Below are 22152 nucleotides of genomic sequence, written 5' to 3'. Positions count from 1 at the left end.
TGGAGACTCATTTCTCATAGTTCTAGAGGCCAACGGTTTGAGATCAATGTGTTAGCAGGGTTGATTTTTTTTTCTGAGGTCTCTCTTCTTGCTTACAGATGGTCACTGTATTAGTCAAATTTTTCATCACTGTCACCAAAAGACCTGACAAGAACAATGTAGCGGGAGGGGAAATTTGGGATTCATGAAGTCTCAGTTCATAGACAGCCAACTCCATTACTCTGAGCCCAGGGTGAACCAGAACATCATGGTGGAAATGTAGAGAAAAGGAAAGCAGTCAGGACGTGGCAATCAGGAAGCAGTGAAAGTGTCCCACTAGGGACAAAATGTAAACCTCCAAGACAGACCACCAGTGACCTACTTCCTCCAGCCACACCCTACCTGCTTAGAGTTATCCATAGTTAATCCCTATCAATGGGTTAATGCACTGTTTAGGTTAAGGCTCTTGTAGGTAGCCTAATCATTTAACCTCTGAACTTTCTTGCATTGACTCACACATGATATTTTGGGGGATATCGCATGTGCAAACCACAGCAGTCACCTTCTCACTCTGTTTTTACATGACCTTTTCTTTTTGTGTGCAATATGGTTTTTCTTCTTCCTTTTATAAAAATACTGATTTCATCAGATTAGGGGCCCTTCTCTTATGACCACATTCAACTTTATTTACCTCTTTAAAGTCCTTACCTCTAAATATAGTCACATTGGGTTACAGGGTCCCAACGTATGAATTTTGGGAAGGACACAGTTCAATCCACAACAATCCATAAGGAGTTCTGTAACCAAATAGTGGGTGAAGGCTAGAGAAATTTTGAGGAGCAGAGCAGAGAAAGCCTAAATTGCCATAACAGTCTCTTCATAGTAATTTAGACTCTGAGAATGCTGATGGTGAGGGCTCAAAAGCAAGTGAGGAACATGTTTCTGGAAAGTGAAGGCAGAGAAATTTTTGTTATGTAAATCTCTGTGAAATTGTTCTCTGCAGTTATGTAGAAAGCAGAACTTGCAAATGATAAACGCACTATGTAGTTAAAGAGATTTCCAAGAAAAGGACTGGAGGAACTGACTAGTTTCTTTCTGCTAGGCCAGACATAAATTGAAGGAATGGTTTTTCTTAAAAAAACAAAAATCAGAATGTGATGATGTAACAATTCAGATGGTCTCTACATGGCAAAGATGCAAAAACGAAGATGTGTTAGTCAGCTTGTGTTGCTGTGACCAAATATTCAACAAGAAAAACTTAGAGGAGGATGTTTATCTGGGACCCACAGATTAAGAGTTCTCAATTCTTAAAAGACTGAGTCCATTACTCTGGGCCCAACACGAAGCAGCCCATCATGGCAGAAGAACATAGTAGAGGAGTACTGCTCCATTGATAGCCCCTAGGAAGCAGAGAGAGTAAATGGGAAGGAGCTGAAGGGAGATGATTCCTTCCAAGGTATGTTCCCATTGATGCACCTCCTCCAGCCATGCCCCATCTGCCTACTACTACCTCCTGTCAGTTCATTCATAGGAGATGGACTAATTAGGTTACAGCTCTCACAATCCAGTCATTTCACCTATGACCATTCCTGCAACAACACAGGAGCTTTTGGGAGACATCTCATATCCAAACCATAACAAAACAGATGCACTCTTTGGAAAGCATGCTCTAAAGAGAAAGCTGAATGTGTGAGTGTAAAACTGTGTTAAAAACTCAGGAGTGAAAGGACAGAATAGGTTGTTACACAATGAGCGCTTTCAAAGTGATTATGAGTGTGCTCCATGAGTCTTCAGGAGGGTCAAACCAGAGAACCTCAGAAAGCCTAGGGCATTGTCCCTCAGCTATCTCAACAGAAAGTCAAGGAACAGGGGCATTTATCTTCAAAACACGGCTTTTGTTTAACTGTTGTGAGCTACAGTGAAATGCACAAAGTTCTTTTTTTTTTATTGTTGGTTGTTCAAAACATTACATAGTTCTTGATATATCATCTTTCACACTTTGCTTCAAGTGGGTTATGAACTCCCATTTTTACCCCGTATACAGATTGCAGAATCACATCAATTACACATCCATTGATTTACATATTGCCATACTAGTGACTGTCGTGTTCTGCTACCTTTCCTATCCTCTAAGAAGTTGTTTCAATAAGCACATTGTCAATTGGCCTGAAAGGGACAGGAAGATATGAAACCAGGGAGACAGACTTTCTGATAACCATGCCCAATTCTACTGATAGTAAAAAGAAGGCCCATAAAACTTCTTCAATTGCAAACACATGCTACCTTTCATGCAAAAGGAGGACAGCACTGCGTAAGAAACCAAAGGGTGGAGCTAGAGATATATTCCCATTTCTTTTAATTTAAACTAGGAACTTTCAATATCTGCCAGGCTGGATTCAGAATAGACATGAACCAGTGATTCCTTTTTATCTTCAGTCACACTGTTTTACCTGCAGCTCTCATTCTGAACCAGAATTTTTATCCCTGTTATTGTAGGTCTATCCTACCTTTATATGTTGAGGAGGCTGGGGGAGAAAATTTGTCTCCAGTTTCAATGGTCCATAGATGGACAAGAATTTTACCCTGAAGCTGTACTTAACAGATTACATATTAGTATTCATAGGTCCTAACCCTGATTTAAGTGATGGGAATTTACACTTTGGGTTGCTGCTGTAGTGGAATGAGATTTGGGGACTTTTCGGCTGGGGTGAATGCATTTTGCATATGGCAGGCATATTGGAGACTACAGAGAACAACACCTAGAGTGATCCTGTCAATAACAATTTCCTACCTTCTGGTTCACATGCTTTGTGTAATCCTCTCTCCATGCATATGGCAGGACCTGTTGCTTGCTTTTCACCAACAGAGTATGGCAAGGTGACAGGTCTGTCACTTCTAGAATCGTGTTATTCAGCAAAGGTGAATGCAATACCATGGACACCATTCGTATAATGTTCCTTGGGGAGCAACGAGGCCAGTGGAGAAAGAATGATGGGATATTACTTCTGTAGTTATGTAATGATATATAAACTCCAAGCAGACTAGCTCTCCTGCACCTGATGGCCTCTTAGATGTTTTACAGCAGCAAAGAAAAAAAATCCTGCCAACAACTTAAATGAGGTTGGAAGTAGATTCTTCCTCAGTTGAACCTCCAGATGGGGATGAAGCCCAGCTGTCTCCCTGACTGCAGCCTTGCAAGACACATTAAGCAGAGGACCTCGTTAAGCCATTCCTAGACTCTGAATTTATAGAAACTGTGATAATGAGGATGCTCTTTTAAGCCATTGGGTTTGTGGTAATTTGTCCTATCAATGGAAGACTCATGCAAAGATTCTCAATAGGTGATGATTGATTAATTACAGCAAACTCTTAGACCAGCACTATGTTGGGCACACACTTTCTTATTAGTCTTTTAGCCTTATAAGTAACAGTAGCAACAACCAACCAATTGGACAGTGATGTCCTGCTTGGAAATTAGTGAAATGATAGATTTATCATTAGTAGAGCATTGACAGTATAGTGCTTCCACTTAAAATTCTGTAATGACATGATTAAAAACTAGCACTTGACAGTTTCACCAAAGCAGCCCAGAGTTGCCATCTTAGTGTCCCAATTTCTATAAGATGCTAAATGAGAGATAAAATTAAATCTTTTAAGTTCCAAGCATAAGTGGGAGTCACAGAGAACCGCAGGCATTTTTCCTTTTGATTTGGAAGGGTTATTTTCAGTTAGGTCACCACTCTGAGGAAAGCCCAGCTGGGGCAAATAGGGTGTTCCTGAGTCTATCCTCTTACTTTACACAGAATTTTCCAGTTATCAAAGCATAGCCATTCTCATCATTCAGTGAGTTCAGCTGTCAGGAGTTCAGAGCAGGCCACTCGATAGGAAACCAGCAGGGGCCTGGGGAGCTGCCTGTGAACTGGGGGTTCACTGTTTGACCTCAAATATGATTAGCTCAGGGAGCAGCGAGGCCATTGAGGGGGGAGAGAGTGAGTAGCATGCATTTGAAAGTTTACTCATTTGCTTCTTAGCAAATGCTTTCATTGACATTTTCTGTTGAAATATTCTGCCTAATTCACTTGAGAACACTGTGTGTGGATTACATGCATAATGAAAGACCCTGCAAAGGGCCCTGAGTATTCTACAAGTTGAAAATAAAGTCATATGGCAGTAATGATAGGAATTACTGCCAGGAAGGTATTTAAAATGATATCCTTATCAGATTCTCAAGTGAGTGGAGGCTGAAGGGCTAAATCTACACTTTCAAAGGGGCTGAATCAAAGACATCCTTTACCCATAGGAACCTAATGTTAATTTGCTCTATGACCTTGGGGTAAAAATGGCACATACCTGAGTCCCAATTGTATCATCTGTTAGATGAAAAGACAAGACTAAGCAGGAAGGAACCATGATTTTTTCTATGATTTAGCATCATTTATATATGAAACACATTTTAATGCCCAAATTACACCCATAACATCAAGAATCAGAGTGATGTGATGATTATAGCCATGAGTCAGATACTTTTGAGGTTTGAACACTGGCTTTTCCAGTTTTGGCTGTTGGATCTTCAACAACTTTTTAAATCCTGCAAAACCTTGTTCTCCTCACCCAAAAGATAGTTAATACACCTACTTGAAAAGAATAATATGAAAAAAAAAAGAATAATATGAGCCAGGCACAGTGCAGCATGCCTGTAATCCCAGTAGTTTTGGAGGCTGAGGCAGGAGGATTACAAAATCATGCCGGCCTCAGCAATTTATTAAGTCCCTAAGCAACTTAATGGGCCCTCTCTCTAAATAAAACATAATATGGATTGGGGATGTGGCTCGGTGATTAAGTGTCCCTGAGTTCAATGCTCCATACCAAAAAAAAAAAAAAACCTCAAAAAGATAACAGTTCTAAATGAGACAGTATCAGTCAGTTGTCCAATAATGCTGCATAAGAAATATCCTCACACACAGTGTCATATAATGACACTGTGTGTGAGGCTGTCCTCTAGGTTGAAAAGATATAGAAAGTCTGGGGTGCCATGAACTATTCTGTAATCACTGAGCTTTCCAAGGTATATTCTTCTTATGTCGACGGCAAAAGAACATAGGGAAATTTCATCGATCCATTTCATGCTTTTATTTATACCATGTAATTGGTCATACAAGTTACTTGGCTAAGCCCAGATGAAAGGGGTAGGGAACTACTCAACCCTTCATGAGGCTGTGGCAAAAGAAATAATGAATTGAGTTTAATTCAGTCTACTGGAGATGGTATATGTGCAGCATCTGTGGAACATACCATCTGATATACAAGGACATTATTAGTCATTGACATCTCTGTATTATTATTATTATCATCATCATTTGCCAAAACCTTCTTAAGGACAATCAATGTTTCTTGTGCTGCTCTAGGCAGACTAGAAAATTTCTCTTGCTCAAGGATGCCACCCCAATCACACATCTGATGTTGCCAAATAACATTTTCTCCTTGGAATTATGATTATCTGTTCTCTATGGCCTTCCTACCAAAAGCAGATGCTTTGCAGTGGGGACACACAAAGTAATCTTTGGGCCTTTAGAGAAGAAAGACACAAGAGGAAGAAAGAAAGAGTGTTGGGCAACCAAACACAGCTGAGTCTGACCCGAGAAGTGGGTTAAACTTAGAAATTGAGTGAAGTTGAACAAATCAGTTAATTATGCTGAGTCAAATTTTCTTCACCCACACAATTGGGTTAAAACTCTTCATCAGTTGTTACATGAATGCCACAAATAATCAATAAAGCAATCATTTTGTGCTCTGCAAAACACTAATATTTGGTTACTGTATTTTTGCTTTTGGTCAGGCCTGTGTCCCAGGAAATTTCAACAAAAACTTCAGGTCAGTATAGATCTGATGCCCATTTGGCCCTAATACCAGCTTCTGTCCTGGGAGTAGAGCTGGGGTCAAATGGTCAAGTTAAGGTGATCATGGGACCCCTGACATGCTCTGTCTCTGGGTGGGGGGGCTGCTCTATCAGGGTCACTACAGGAATGCTGGAGAAAACATTTTGAACTGTGAGAGAAGGCATTGAGATATAGACCTAGTCATAAGTAACCTCCAAATAACCTATCAATAATAATTATTTTAAAATCGTATAATCCATTTATGTTTATCAAGATCTTGATGGTGACAGGGCAATGCTAACGAAGAGTAATGGAAAATATTCATTCATAGGATCTGAGTGGTTCAATTTTAATGGGGATACTGGGAGTTCTCTCTCAAATGCTAGGATGACAGAGTATGCAAGTCCAGTTATTCTCTACTGGTCACACTGAGGACAAGAATCACCTGTTTGTGATCACAGGTTCCAGGTTTGGGGAAGAAGCATAGTAACACCTTGCCTTTTTCCTAATGGAAGAAGGGGTGGGCACTTTCAGCAATAACTTCCTTGGGGTGATACTTATTCCCTGGAAACATCAGCCTTTGCTTTATGGAGTAAAGAAGAGGCCATCTGAGTTTAACTTTGCTCAAACTTTGAAAGGAAATGTTAATGTGCTTTAAGTAAAAATACTGAAAAGCACCGAAGTAAAAGAAGATGGTATTTATAAGAGGTAGATGTCAAATTTTACTTCTTTTAAAGGTGTGGGTATTAGAAAGAGAGAGAAAGAGAGATATATATGTAAGGGTGAGATGATTTTGACAGGGTGCACATCAAATACAATATTAACTTCACTGATATAATGGAAAATTACTTTTCTAGAGTATATAGGCTCGGTGGGATCATAGAAATAGAAGATATATAATAAACCTGTCTTTGATTTTGGTTTTCTTCTTTTGTTCAGAAACAAGTTTATATTACCCAACTCTCTTGAATTTAGGCAAGTGAGAGATGTTTTTCTTTGCAGTTGTTGTATATTGAGATAGTTGGAAAGGCATTCTGAAATTGAAGGGGGGGGTGGATTTCAGCAGCAAAAGGCACTGAGAAAATTGGAAAGTCCAAGCATGCTGTCCTCACTGGTTTTGCAGGTGTAGGAATATAGAGATGACTTTAACAAAAGATTTATAGTCCATCTCCCAGGGAGAGCCTTGGTTTTGATCACCTCCACACAGACACTGCTACAATTCTTTTGAAGCAATATTTTTAACAGGAGGTCTTAAAATATAGGCAACATGCCCAATGGATTTCACTTTATATTACATTCTGCTTTCCTGTGAGATTAACTTCTTTATAACAAACACTCAATTTCATCTCTAAGAAGGTTTGTGCTTTTCTTAAATATCTTCTAAGCAATCATCATTAGAAGGATGTCCTATATCCCAACTCTCCACAACTATTTAAAAAATAAGCACCTAAAACCTATAGGATTATATATCAGATCAATAGGGTTGGTTTCCACTTTAAATTGGAGCTGACCTTTAAATGAATCAATTTATTTCATAATAGAACAATTTCTTGGTGTGAGACCCATGTTCTTCATCTATGGAGGCTCAACAAATAGCAAATTCCTGATGTGGCTTCTAAAACCCCAACACCCAAGCCCTGCTAGTCCACCTGATTGCATTTCCCACTCCCCTCCCAGACACACTCTGCTCCGAGCCCTGCAAGTGAGCTCTTTTTTGCACTAGTTCTTCCTCCTGCCTCTGAATATCCCCTTCAGATCTTCTTCCAGCCTCCGCAGGGGTGCCCTGAAGTTCAGCTAAGCAGGCTCATAGAAATGGAAAGAAGAGATCTGGCTGGGTGAACAACAGGGCATCAAATCTTATGTTGTAAGAAACAATGCTTCTATGCTCAACTTTATATGTTGGTAGAAATAGAAGGGAGTAAAAATATATTGACTTAAGAGGATAGGAAGATCACAGGGTATCCAACCTATGAGCTTGAAACAGAGGCTAGTGGAAAAGATGAGGAAGAAAATAAAAGACAGGAGGCACCCAGCCCAACTGTATGGCAATGTGAGGCTTTTGTGGCATAGACCACAGATCAGGCATTGGAGCTAGAAAAGAGACAACAGGTCAGCCCTTGCCTTCAGGATTGCTGGAGTTTCATTACGCTAAGAGAATACCAAACATGTGCTGCACAGTTTGAATCCCTTGAGGACAACCCTCAGAGGAAGAAGGGCACTAAAATAGCCGCTCTAGATTAAATTACCACCAGTGAAGAAGAGCATATCAGTGATGTGAAAATGAGAAGGAACCTTGGGTGAATCTGTTACCTTGGGACAAAGGGAAATTATGCTAGAAAATAAGTAGTTGCATTGCATTTTAGGAAAGCAGATTTCAAAATATGCTGAAGGGAGAATTCCATGGTGTTTGTGTGGGGGAATACTAAGAAAGATGATAATTCTAAAAACTTTTATTCTGAAAGTAAAATTGTGAATCATAAAAGGAAGAAAGGTAGAGAACTACCATTAAGGTGGACCCATTCTTTGATGAGATTTCAACAAAAGCTCTGGAAAACAGAATGGGCTGGTAAGACATGAAGATCCACCTCTCTCAATTGTACCTGTTTTGTTCAATTTGGTGGTTTTGAATGCAATGGTTGGGACAGAAGAATAAAAAAGGAAGAGGCAGACACTCACTCAGTCAGAGCCAGATTTGCTCTGGTATTCTCTGTGACTTTTCAAACTTGACAAGTTGTTAGAAAAACTTTGAAGGTTAAATTAGAAAAGACGTAGTAAGTAAGGACTGTCAACATTAAGTGACTTAAATAGTTGGCTTAGAGAAATTATATTCTATGACAACTAAAGGGCTGGCTATCATATTCAACAGTCTTCCAGAAAAGACTAGAAAAATACCAGCAAACTGGATAAGACAAATGCTTCCATTAAAAAAACAAACAAAAATACCAGCAAACTGGATAAGACAAATGCTTCCATTAAAAAAACAAACAAACAAAAAAAGTAAGGAAAATAAGTTGCAGAAGTTATAAATAATCAAATTTGATGTAAGCTCCAAGATGGTGGTTCTAAAACTTTTGGGTTTAAGAACTTTTACAAATTATTGGGGACCTGAAAAGCTTTGTTTTATGTTACAATTATCAATATTTACTGTGTTTTATACACATCCTATACCTTCTGAAAAATTCCACCGTACACTCAGAGGAAAATGGGTGTGAAAAATACAAATGATTTCTTAGTATTATTATGAAAATAGTTTTATCTTACAGACTCTCTGAAAGAGTCTGAGGGATCCCCAGGGTTTCAGATCACATGAATAACCATTGGAAAAAACTTACCATGGGCCCCAGGAGAAATTAACACAGATCTTTACAAATATTATCTTTAATAGAAAATATTTGATGATGTCCTTTAGTAAAGAAGTAGATACATTATAAAAAAAACTATAAATTTTAAATAAACTTTTTCTACTTATCAATACGAATTCATCTCAAAATAACGTTAGGTAGAAAAACCAGTTAGAGAATAATATATACAGTATGATATCATTAAATACAATTTAGATGTATCAAATAGTACCACTTAGTATTTTTTCTATAATCATAATTGAAAATTAAAAACAAATCTGAAGGAAATATTTTAAAGTTACTGTTTGTTCATGTTAGATAGAAGTTATGAAGACTTTTAAATATTATCCTCTGTGTTTCTTTTTTAGCATTTTTCCAAATTATTTCTATACTGTAACAAAGGGAAAGTGTGATCATCATGTTCTCACTTCAATTCACCTACAACAATGGTCCTTAGAAACTGTTCCCCATCTATGAGCCACATCAGCAGCATCTGAGCACTTGTTAGAAATGCAAGTCCTTGGGCCTAACCCAGACCTACTGCATCAGAATCTCTAGGGTTCAGCAAAAATATGTGGATTACAACAAGCCCCCCCCCCCCATGAAATTATGATGAAGGACGAAGTTTGGTACACATCAGGCAAAAACAAACTAATGTGAGCATTTAGCCTGTCCTTTATATAACACATTTAATTCAGTAGGAATTTTGGTAATATTGATGATCATTTTCTTGTGGTAAATGTAAAAAGGAGTTTCTCAAAGATATTTGCCATTTTTTTTTTTTTTGATTAGTCTGGGGATTGAACCCAGAGCTTCACACACTCCAAGTACGTTCTCTATCACTGAACTACATCCCCAGTCCCTTGCCAAATATTTAAAAAGGATCCTCCTCCTTTGGGTATTCAGGTTATATCAGTTAGTCTTCATGTCTTTGGCTTGGGCACAGAAACTTCAACTTTTGACAGAGGTCCCAGCTAACCTGTGGCTTCTGGTTAAATTTTTGCCATTTGGGAAATCTTGGTCAGTGCGAATTCATGGATTACACTTTTTGGGGATACATTTTTTTTTTTTGTAACTACTTAAGTCAAAGTTCTCATATTCTGGTCACAAGACCAGCAGCACCACTACTGCTGGAAAATTGTTAGAAATGCAAATTCTTGAACCTCGTTTCTGGATCACTCTCTGTTTTATCAAGTCCTCTGGGTGATTCTGATCCACTGTATATTTTGAGAAACAATGACATAAATAAACCTACATCGGAGAGGTGTGCCTTTGTAAGCAACAGGTACAACAGATAACTTTTCCATTTTCCTTTCTCCTCTTTAGAAGGACAATTTGACCAAACTAGGACTATTGGTTCTACTTAACTTAAAAAATTTAGTCAAAGTGGTTTTAGGCCTGCAAAATTTTTATGCTTAGTATTCAGTCCTTTTTGTCAGTTCTGTCATAACCTCTTATTTCAACTACTTCTAACAGTTGACTTCTAAGATATATTTTTACATGGTTTATATGCCATTCTTAAGTAATTTGGAAGATTTTTCCAGAGACAGCATTTCTAAAGAGTGGCATCAACCAAATGGCATGGCATACTTTGGCACCTTAAACCTTTTTAATTGTACCTATTTTTAGGGGCTGGCAGAGAAAATGGGATTCTCTTTAACCAGTAATGTTGTCCACCATCAGCCAGTAAGGCTAACTGTACTGATTTTCAGAGAGGATTAGGTTCACTCTAAAGGAATTTAGTGAGAATATGAGACACAGAATTTTTTGGATGCTTGCCCATTAAATACATTTGACTAGATTCACTCTTTCTGGGGGAGAGTCAACCTAGCTAGATATTATTTTGTCATTCCTTCTCTGTTTTTATTTTACTTACTGGTTTTCTTCTTTTTTTAAAATTTTTTATTGTTGGTTGTTCAAAACATTATAAATTTCTTGACATATCATATTCCATATTTGAATCATATTTGATTCAAGTGGGTTATGAACTCCCACCTTCACCCCATACACAGATTGCAGAATCACATAAGTTACACATCCATTGATTTACATATTGCCATACTAGTGTCTGTTGTGCTCCGCTGCCTTTCCCATCCTCCACCATCCCCCCTCCCCACCTCTCCCCTCCCCTCCCCTCCTCTCTGTCTACCCCCTCCACTGTATAACCCTGAGGGTCTCCTTCCATTTCCATGCAATTTCCCTTCTCTCTCCCTTTCCCTCCCACCTCTCATCCCTGTTAAATGTTAATCTTCTTCTCCTGCTCTTCGTCCCTACTCTGATCTTAGTTACTCTCCTTATATCAAAGAAGACATTTGGCATTTGTTTTTTAGGGATTGGCTAGCTTCACTTAGCATAATCTGCTCTAATGCCATCCATTTCCCTGCAAATTCTATGATTTTGTCATTTTTTAATGCAGAGTAATACTCCATTGTGTATAAATGCCACATTTTTTTTATCCATTCGTCTATTGAAGGGCATCTAGGTTGGTTCCACAGTCTTGCTATTGTGAATTGTGCTGCTATGAACATCGATGTAGCAGTGTCCCTGTAGCATGCTCTTTTTAGGTCTTTAGGGAATAGACCAAGAAGGGGAATAGCTGGGTCAAATGGTGGCTCCATTCCCAGCTTTCCAAGAAATCTCCATACTGCTTTCCAAATTGGCTGCACCAATCTGCAGTCCCACCAGCAATGTACAAGTGTACCCTTTTCCCCACATCCTCGCCAGCACTTGTTGTTGTTTGACTTCATAATGGCTTCCAATCTTACTGGAGTGAGATGGTATCTTAGGGTGGTTTTGATTTGCATTTCTCTGACAGCTAGAGATGGTGAGCATTTTTTCATGTACTTGTTGATTGACTGTATGTCCTCCTCTGAGAAGTGTCTGTTCAGGTCCTTGGCCCATTTGTTGATTGGGTTGTTTGTTCTCTTATTGTCTAATTTTTTGAGTTCTTTGTATACTCTGGATATTAGGGCTCTATCTGAAGTGTGAGGAGTAAAGATTTGTTCCCAGGGTGTAGGCTCCCTATTTACCTCTCTTATTGTTTCTTTTGCTGAGAAAAAACTTTTTAGTTTGAGTAAGTCCCATTTGTTGATTCTAGTTATTAACTTTTGTGCTATGGGTGTCCTATTGAGGAATTTGGAGCCCGACCCCACCGAATGTAGATCGTAGCCAACTTTTTCTTCTATCAGACGGCGTGTCTCTGATTTGATATCAAGCTCCTTGATCCATTTTGAATTCACTTTTGTGCATGGCGAGAGAAAGGGATTCAGTTTCATTTTGTTGCATATGGATTTCCAGTTTTCCCAGCACCATTTGTTGAAGATGCTATCCTTCCTCCATTGCATGCTTTTAGCCCCTTTATCAAATATAAGATAGTTGTAGTTTTGTGGATTGGTTTCTGTGTCCTCTATTCTGTACCATTGGTCCACCCGCCTGTTTTGGTACCAGTACCATGCTGTTTTTGTTACTATTGCTCTGTAGTATAGTTTGAAGTCTGGTATCGCTATACCGCCTGATTCACACTTCCTGCTTAGCATTGTTTTTGCTATTCTGGGTCTTTTATTTTTCCATATGAATTTCATGATTGCTTTCTCTATTTCTACAAGAAATGCCGTTGGGATTTTGATTGGCATTGCATTAAACCTATAGAGAACTTTTGGTAATATCGCCATTTTGATGATGTTAGTTCTGCCTATCCATGAACAGGGTATATTTTTCCATCTTCTAAGATCTTCTTCTATTTCTCTCTTTAGGGTTCTGTAGTTTTCATTGTATAAGTCTTTCACCTCTTTTGTTACGTTGATTCCCAAGTATTTTATTTTTTTTGAAGATATTGTGAATGGAGTGGTTGTCCTCATTTCCATTTCAGAGGATTTGTCGCTGATATACAGGAATGCCTTTGATTTATGCGTGTTGATTTTATATCCTGCCACTTTGCTGAATTCATTTATTAGCTCTAATAGTTTCTTTGTAGAGCCTTTTGGGTCTGCTAGGTATAGAATCATATCATCTGCAAATAGTGATAATTTAAGTTCTTCTTTTCCTATTTTTATGCCTTTAATTTCTTTCATCTGTCTAATTGCTCTGGCCAGTGTTTCGAGAACTATGTTGAACAGAAGTGGAGAGAGAGGGCATCCCTGTCTTGTTCCAGATTGTGGAATGCCTTCAGTTTTTCTCCATTAAGAATGATGCTAGCCTGAGGCTTAGCATAGATTGCTTTTACAATATTGAGGTATGTTCCTGTTATCCCTAGTTTTTCTAGAGTTTTGAACATAAAGGGATGCTGTACTTTGTCGAATGCTTTTTCTGCATCTATCGAGATGATCATATGGTTCTTATTTTTAAGTCTATTGATGTGGTGAATAACATTTATTGATTTCCGTATATTGAACCAGCCTTGCATCCCAGGGATGAATCCTACTTGATCATGGTGCACAATTTTTTTGATATGTTTTTGTATCCGATTCGCCAGAATTTTATTGAGGATTTTTGAATCTAGGTTCATTAGAGATATTGGTCTGTAGTTTTCTTTCTTTGAAGTGTCTTTGTCTGGTTTAGGTATCAGGGTGATGTTGGCCTCATAGAATGAATTTGGAAGTTCTCCCTCTTTTTCTATTTCCTGAAGTAGCTTGAAAAGTATTGGTATTAGTTCTTCTTTAAAGGTTTTGTAAAATTCTGCTGTATACCCATCCGGACCTGGGCTTTTCTTAGTTGGTAGTCTTTTTATGGTTTCTTCTATTTCCTCAATTGATATTGGTCTGTGTAGGTTGTCTATATCCTCCTGACTCAATCTGGGCAGATCATATGACTTAAGAAATTTATCTATGCCTTCACTATCTTCTAATTTATTGGAGTATAAGGATTCAAAATAGTTTTTGATTATCTTCTGTATTTCTGAAGTGTCTGTTGTGATATTGCCTTTTTCATCCCGTATGCTAGTAATTTGAGTTCTCTCTCTTCTTCTCTTCGCTAGCATCGCTAAGGGTCTGTCGATTTTGTTTATTTTTTCAAAGAACCAACTTTTAGTTTTGTCAATTTTTTCAATTGTTTCTTTTGTTTCTATTTCATTAATTTCAGCTCTGATTTTAATTATTTCTTGCCTTCTACTTCTTTTGCTGTTGTTTTGCTCTTCTTTTTCAAGGATTTTGAGATGAAATATGAGATCATTTATTTGTTGGTTTTTTCTTTTTTTAAGGAATGAACTCCAAGCAATGAATTTTCCTCTTAGAACTGCTTTCAATGTGTCCCATAGATTCCGATATGTTGTGTCTGTGTTTTCATTAATCTCTAAGAATTTTTTAATTTCCTCCTTGATGTCTTCTATAACCCATTGATCATTCAGTAACCTATTGTTCATTCTCCAAGTGATGTATGCTTTTTCCTTCCTTCTTTTATCATTGATTTTCAGTTTCATTCCATTATGATCAGATAAGATGCATGGTATTATCTCTACTCCTTTATATTGTCTAAGAGTTGCCCTGTGACATAATCTATGATCTATTTTTGAGAAGGATCCATGTGCGGCTGAGAAAAAAGTATAATTGCTTGATGTTGAGTGGTATACTCTATATATGTCAATTAAGTCTAGGTTATTAATTGTGTTATTGAGTTCTATAGTTTCCTTATTCAACTTTTGTTTGGAAGATCTGTCCAGTGGCGAGAGAGGTGTGTTGAAGTCTCCCATGATTATGGTATGGTGGTCTATTAGACTCTTGAACTTGAGAAGAGTTTGTTTGACGAACATAGCTGCACCATTGTTTGGGGCATAAATATTTATGATTGTTATGTCTTGTTGGTGTATGGTTCCCTTAAGCAGTATGTAGTGTCCCTCTTTATCCCTTTTGATTAACTTTGGCTTGAAATCTATTTTATTTGATATGAGTATGGACACTCCTGCTTGTTTCCGAAGTCCATATGAGTGATATGATTTTTCCCAACCTTTCACCTTCAGCCTATGTATGTCTTTTCCTATCAAATGCGTCTCCTGTAGGTAGCATATTGTTGGGTCTTGTTTTGTGATCCATTCTACTAGCCTGTGTCTCTTAATTGGTGAGTTTAAGCCATTAACATTTAGGGTTATTATTGAGATATGGGTTGTTCTTCCAGCCATATTTGTTTATTTCTGTTACTAAACATGGTTTGTTTTCCTCTTTGATTATTTTCCCCCCCTTTACTGTCCTACTTCCCACTGTTGGTTTTCATTGTTATTTTCCATTTCCTCTTCCTGTAATGTTTTGGCGAGGATGTTTTGAAGAGATGGTTTTCTAGCTGCGAATTCTTTAAACTTTTGTTTATCGTGGAAGGTATTAATTTCATCCTCCATCCTGAAGCTTAATTTCGCTGGATACACAATTCTTGGTTGGAACCCATTTTCTTTCAGTGTTTGAAATATGTTATTCCAGGATCTTCTAGCTTTCAGAGTCTGTGTTGAAAGATCAGCTGTTATCCTGATTGGCTTACCCCTAAATGTAATCTGCTTCCTTTCTCTTGTAGCTTTTAAAATTCTCTCCTTATTCTGTATGTTGGGCATCTTCATTATAATGTGTCTAGGTGTGGATCTCTTATGATTTTGCACATTTGGCGTCCTGTAGGCTTCTAGGATTTGGGATTCTGTCTCATTCTTCAAGTCTGGGAAGTTTTCTCGTATTATTTCATTGAATAGACTTCTCATTCCTTTGGTTTGGAGCTCTGTACCTTCCTGTATCCCAATGACTCTTAAGTTTGGTCTCTTAATGTTATCCCATATTTCTTGGATGTTCTGCTCATGGTTTCTTAACAGTCTTGCTGAGCTGTCTATGTTCTTTTCCAGTTGAAATACTTTGTCTTCATTGTCTGATGTTCTATCTTCTAAGTGTTCTACTCTGCTGGTAGTATTCTCCATTGAGTTTTTAAGTTGGTTTATTGCTTCCTGCATTTCTAGGATTTCTGTTTGTTTGTTTTTTATAACCTCTATCTCCCTGTATAGTTGATCCTTTGCTTCCTGGATTTGTTTGTGTAATTCATTGTCGAAGTTATCTTTCATTGTCTGATTTTGCTGTCTAATGTCTTCCTTGATACTCCAGATCATCTGAAGCATGTATATCCTGAATTCTTTATCTGACATTCCATCTGCTGCAGCTGTTACCTCTTCTAAAGTTGCGTTGACCTGCATTGCTTGTGGTCCTTTCTTTCCTTGTCTTTTCATACTGCTTGTGTATCTTTCCTGCAGGTGCGGGCGGCGGCTCTGCTCTCTCCTTATTCCAATTGGGGTGTCGTGGCTACCACGCCGGCAGGTCACTGGGCCTGTTCTGGGCGCTGGCGGCGGCTCTGTTCTGCCCCTACTCCAATTGGAGTGATGAGTGTACCACGCCGGCAGGCCACCGGGCCTGATCCGCCGGTCGGTTGCAGGTTTGCCTACCCTGCAGGCACGGGCGGCGGCTCTACTCTGCCCCTACTCCAAATGGGGTGATGTGTCTGTCGTACCGGCAGGCCACTGGGCCTGTCCTGCTGGTCAGTCGTAGATCTGCCCACCTTTCGGGCACGGGTGGCGGCTCTGCTCTGCCCCTACTCCAATTAGGGTGTCGTGACTACCCCGCCTGCAGGTCGCTGGGCCTGTTCCTGGCACGGGCGGCGACTCTGCTCTGCCCCTACTCCAATTAGGGTGGTGTGTGTACCACGCCGGCAGGCTCCTGGGCCTGATCCGCCGGTCTGTCACAGGTCTGCCTACCTTGGAGGCGCGGGCGGCGGATCTGCCCTGCCCCTCCTACCACGCCTGCGGACCCCTGGGCCTGATCTGCAGGTTGGTCACAGGTCTGCTCAACCTGCGGGCACGGGTGGCGGTTCCGCTCCGCCCCCACTCCAATTGGGGTCACGTGGCCACCACACCGGCAGGGCCTGATCCGGGCATGGGAGAAGGATCTGCTCTGCCCCTACTCCAGTTGGGGTGACGTGTGTACCACACTGGCAGGCCACTGGGCCTGACCCGCCAGTCTGTCACAGGTCTGTTTACCTTGCAAGCGTGGGCGGCGGCTCTGCCCTGTCCCTCCTACCACGCCCATGTACCACTGGGTCGCGGGTCTGCCCACATTGCGGGTGCGGGTGGCGGCTCCGTTCCGCCCCCTCTCCAATTGGGGTCACGCGGTCACCACGCTGGCGAGCCACTGGGCCTGCTCCGGGCGCTGGCGGCGGCCCGGCTCCTCCCCTCTGGCTCGACGACAAATTGAGGAGACTCGGGTGTCTATGCCTCACCCCCCCTACCAGGAGACCAACTGTTTCTGTCGCCGCTGGTATTGATGAAGTTCTCTCCTCCGCCGCTTTCTGATGACATCAGATCTCTGCCATGTTGGTATTCTATGCGAATGGCAGCATTTCGTTCCCCTTGCCGGGCAACCAAAGCTACGGGTGAGTCCTGACCGGCCCTCAGCAGGACCCGGACTGAGAAGCAGTTTCCGTGGGCTCCTAGCCCTGGGCCAGGGCAGTTCCGGGAGCCGGAACTCGGCCGCTCTGTGCTCGGTGTAAGCTCCGATAAGAGTAGGCTCCAAGAAGCAGTCCCCGAGGTCTCAGTTCCGGGAGCCGGAATTCGGCCGCTTAGTGCTCGGTGTATGCTCTGATAGGAGCAGGGTCCAAGAAGCAGCCTCCGCAGGCTCCCCAGCCCTGGGCCAGGGCGGTTCCGGGAGCCGGACCTCGGCCGCCCCGCGCTCCGTGTTCGCTCCGATATGATCAGGTTCTAAGAAGCCCCCAGGCACTGAACCCTAGCAATCTGTCTGCAAGCCGCAGGCGAATGGCAGCCTGAAATTACCTGTTCTATGGCTGAATGAGCTGCGGTCAGTCGAAAACAGGTATGGTGATGTCAGCTTTCCAACATGGTGGCTGCTGGCCTCCTCTGTGGTCTGACCGGTGTGGAGAACCGAGATGGACCGCTTCCTTCCCCCGTCTCGAAACCAGAATTCAGCCCTGAGTAGGGTGCTTGCACGGCTGGCAGAAACTGCAGCGCTGTATCCCTGCGTCGCTATCTCCTCGTTTCCCAGCGCGCTACAGACTCTAGCCGCAGGGCGATTTGCTGAATAAGCAGTGTTACCCTCCGTGCGACAAACCTCTCGCGTTTGAGTCCCCGTAGCCGATCCTCGTGCGATGGAAATCCTTCCTCCAGGTTCCGGAGCACCCCACTATTGCTGGAAATTCCTAACAAGATATCCTTTAGCCGTCCTGACTTGTCATACTCCCACACAGTGAAGCAGCACACGGGGGCAATGCACTCCCCTCGCCGCCATCTTCCAAAGTCTACTTACTGGTTTTCTTTGTGGTAAAATTATGCCTGAGGTTCCATTTGCAGAAATCCAGGGCTTTTTCTATAGTCAAGGTGTATTTTCCAGTCATAACCAGTTAAATATTGAAATGACTGTAGCAAATATTCCCATTTCATACACTGAAACTTCACACATTTGCATCGGGGCTAGAAAGGCCATTAAAACGAATAAGAGAATCACAGTATCACAGGACCCTGGAGTGCTATAATAGAGAAATATTGCTCCAAATTCCATTGAGACTGTAAATTCTATCCAAATTCCAGTGGGAGAATGCTAAATTCTACCAGAGAGCAAAGGATAATGAGCAAAGCCATGAAAAAAGTTATCTACAGTGTTTTCCTATTCCCATTGAGCATGGTGGGTTACCACTGAGATGGAAGCCTGCTTCTCCACTGCCAGACAAGACCAGCTAACACCAAGGGCAAGTAGAAAATCATGATGAAATAGGTGAAACTTGGTGCTTGCTCAGTAATAAACATACTTTTAACAAGACAGCACATTCCTGGATTTTCAGCTAGGATACTTCTCTATGAGCCTGCCTCCTTTCTAGAATGTTCCTTATCCAGTGATATTGATAATAGTATTCGAGGGTAAGGAAATAAGACTTAGTTTCACTTTGAATTTCCCTTTCATCATGATGATCAAGAGGAGAGGACTTCTCTAGACATACTCTCCATTCCATTTTCTAGGTTATATAAAAACTTTGGATGTTAAGAAATACAAATCAAAACTTCTCTAAGATTTCATCTCACTCCAATCAGAATGGCAGTTATCAAGAATACCAACAACAGTAAGTGTTGGTGAGGATGTGGGGAAAAAGGCACACTCATACAATGCTGGTGGGACTGCAAATCAGTGCAGTCAATATGGAAAGCAGTATGGAGATTCCTTGGAAATCTGGGAATAGACCATTTGACCCAGCTATCCCACTCCTCCGTTCATACCCAAAGGATTTAAAAACAGCATACTACAGGGACACAGCCACATCAATGTTTATGCCGGCACAATTCATAATAGCTAAATTGTGGAACCAAGCCAGATACCCTTCAGTAGATAATGGGTAGGGAAACTTTGGTATATATACACAATGGAATATTACTCAGCATTAAAAGAGAATAAAATCATGGCATTTGCAGGTAAATGGATGGAGTTGGAGAATATAATGCTAAATGAAGTAAGCCAATCCCCCCAAACCAAAGGCTGAATGTTTTCTTTGATATAAGGATGCTGACTCATAATGGCGATGGAAAGGGAGCATGGGAGGAATGGAGGAACTTTAGATAGGGCAAGGGGAGGGAGGAGAAGGGAGAAGCCAAAAGGGTAGGTAGGAATGATGGTGGAATGAGATAAATATCATTACCCTAAGTACATGTATGAAGGCACAAATGGTGTGAAAATACTTTGTGTAATCAGTGACTTGAAAAATTGTACTCTATATGTGTGATATGAAATGAATTGCATTCTGCCCTCATGTATAACAAATTAGAATAAATAAATAATTTAAAAACCTAAAACTTTATAATACCAACCTTTCAGATATGATCCGTCCTGTTATTTGGTTGTTAGAGAGAAGTTTTAGCCTTCTTTTAGGGAGAAAATCATGTTCAATTACAGAATATTTTCTAGTGTTAATTAGTAGAGTTGGTTAATTTTTCAGTTTCTTTTAAGTATCAACTTATACCTGTTGGAAATTTATTTTCTCAGATATTCACCTTTTTTGTGCTTAAGATTATAATAGCTTCTCCAAAAACTTTAAAAATCCTATCACAAAATTAAACTCATAGAATGCAGATAAACTCATAGAATGACCTTGTAAATGAGACTCACATACCCATAGCAGAATAGAATTACCAAGACCAGGCATAATAATGGAAGCATAATTCTCATTTGGATAGCTCAGGTGATAGAAACATTTCCTATAATTTATCAAAAGTGTTCCTTCTTCTGTCCTTGTTGAGGAAAATCTGAATTGTGGTTTTTTTTCTGGATTAGAAAACATGAATGATATATTAGATAATATGCTGATAGACTTCAATGATATTTAATTCCTACAGACAGCTTCTGATCAACTGCCTAATAGTCTACGGAATTCTTAGCATTCAAAAGCACAGAAGGAAGCAGCAATCCCTGAATTTTCTTTGTAGCAATTTGACATACCTGAAATGTATGGGTCTGCATTCTGTTTTAATGCAATTATTGTTCCTTGCCCCAAATCTACTAGCTATTTAAGGTAAATTATATCCTATCCTATGACTCAATGTTTTTAGCTATTGTTTGAAATAGCTTTCTCTTGGTTAATAAAGATAGATGTGAAGATATATATGTATTCTTGTATGAAGATCTATGCTTGTGTATATATTTGCTTATATAAAATATACATGTGCACATATGAATGTGTACGTATATTTATAAATATATATCTTTTAAATCTTAAAATTTAAATCATATTAAATTTATTGTTAAAATGTTTAAATATTTTGAGAGCAAATGGAAGACAACTAAAGTTAGTCTAATGTAATATTTGATTGGAGGCTATTCCCAAAATTAATCAGAGGGGGTGAATAATGTTCTTCACCATAGACTTAAAACTACCATTTAAAGAGGAAATGAAAATTTCCTTTTTTTTAGTGATTGAATTTTATATTCTGATTTTTAATATAACGCACATCTGAAAGCTAAGTTTCCTTTCTTTGTGCTCCAATATATCATAAATGGTGACTATTTCAACCCCTGAAGAATAATTGTGGCTAATTTGTGGGTGTTTAAAAAATGTGTGGCTTAGGTATTTTATAACATTCCTGTGAGGACAGTTCAGTGTATCAAATAAGAGCATGCTTAAGCCAACCTAGAGACAGATCCTTGCCATACCTTCATGGGAGCCAGCTGTATGGGTGTAATGCAGGAAGGGTCCACCATGGGCTTCGGCCTGTTGGCTGTGTCTGCTAACAGGCTATGCCACTGCTGGGGAAGGCCAGTAAATTTCTGCTCTTGTGGATCAAACCCTGTATGAACCCTGTGTTCAAAGTTGGATGGGCCAGATATTTCAATCTTTTTCTTTTTCTTCCCAAACATGATGCAACAACCTGGGAAATACAAAGAGAATACAGGCAGCTGTTTATATTTTGCCAACAAAAGACCTGAAAGAGTTACTTTTACTTCATCCACAATTACATTTTTTTCAGTCATACCTCTAGATACCAGCTGCAAAAGATAAAAGTTAGGGATTGTCAGGGTCTACGGATTCATTTCATTCAATTTTTTTGTTCTCTCCTCAGACTCTCCATATATAGTTCCCTGCACCACTGACTTTGGATTTGGCCTGTAACCTGCTTTGAACAACAGACTACTGATCAAAGAATCAATAAACCAGTTTGGGTGCTGGTGTGTTTCTCACTTTCCCCCATGTGTTCCAGCCACTTAAGATGATGCTCTGCAGCAGATGATGCTTCTTCAGCCTCAGCCTTAGAAGAAGAGATGTATGAAGTGGACACAAACCAAATTCAGAGTGAAGACCAGGCAAGCCTAAATGATCCACTGTTCAGCCACAGCTGACTCCCAGGTGAGAAATGCATGTCTGTAAGTCAGCCACTAAAATTTTAGACTTGCTTGTTCTCAAGGTATTATCAAAATACCTTGTTCAGCAAAAGCTGAACAGTATGCCAGGAGAAGCAT

At 40.0% G+C, this 22152-nt stretch overlaps 1 protein-coding gene across 1 annotated transcript in view; it reads right to left on the bottom strand.

The window, feature by feature from the left end:
* The window catches only part of Pak5 (p21 (RAC1) activated kinase 5), a 114021-nt gene extending 92469 nt beyond the window's left edge, over positions 1-21552 (bottom strand). The window contains exon 1 of the mRNA XM_027921577.3: positions 21349-21552. Within this exon, the coding sequence (XP_027777378.2) occupies positions 21349-21552 (204 nt within the window). The remainder of the gene's footprint in view (positions 1-21348) is intronic.
* Between the last annotated feature and the right edge of the window lie 600 nt (positions 21553-22152).

Source organism: Marmota flaviventris, chromosome 2 (genome assembly GCF_047511675.1).
Source record: "Marmota flaviventris isolate mMarFla1 chromosome 2, mMarFla1.hap1, whole genome shotgun sequence".
Taxonomy (NCBI): Eukaryota; Metazoa; Chordata; class Mammalia; order Rodentia; family Sciuridae; genus Marmota; species Marmota flaviventris.
Note: the sequence above shows the minus strand (reverse complement) of the source record. Positions and strands in the feature narration are given on the sequence as shown.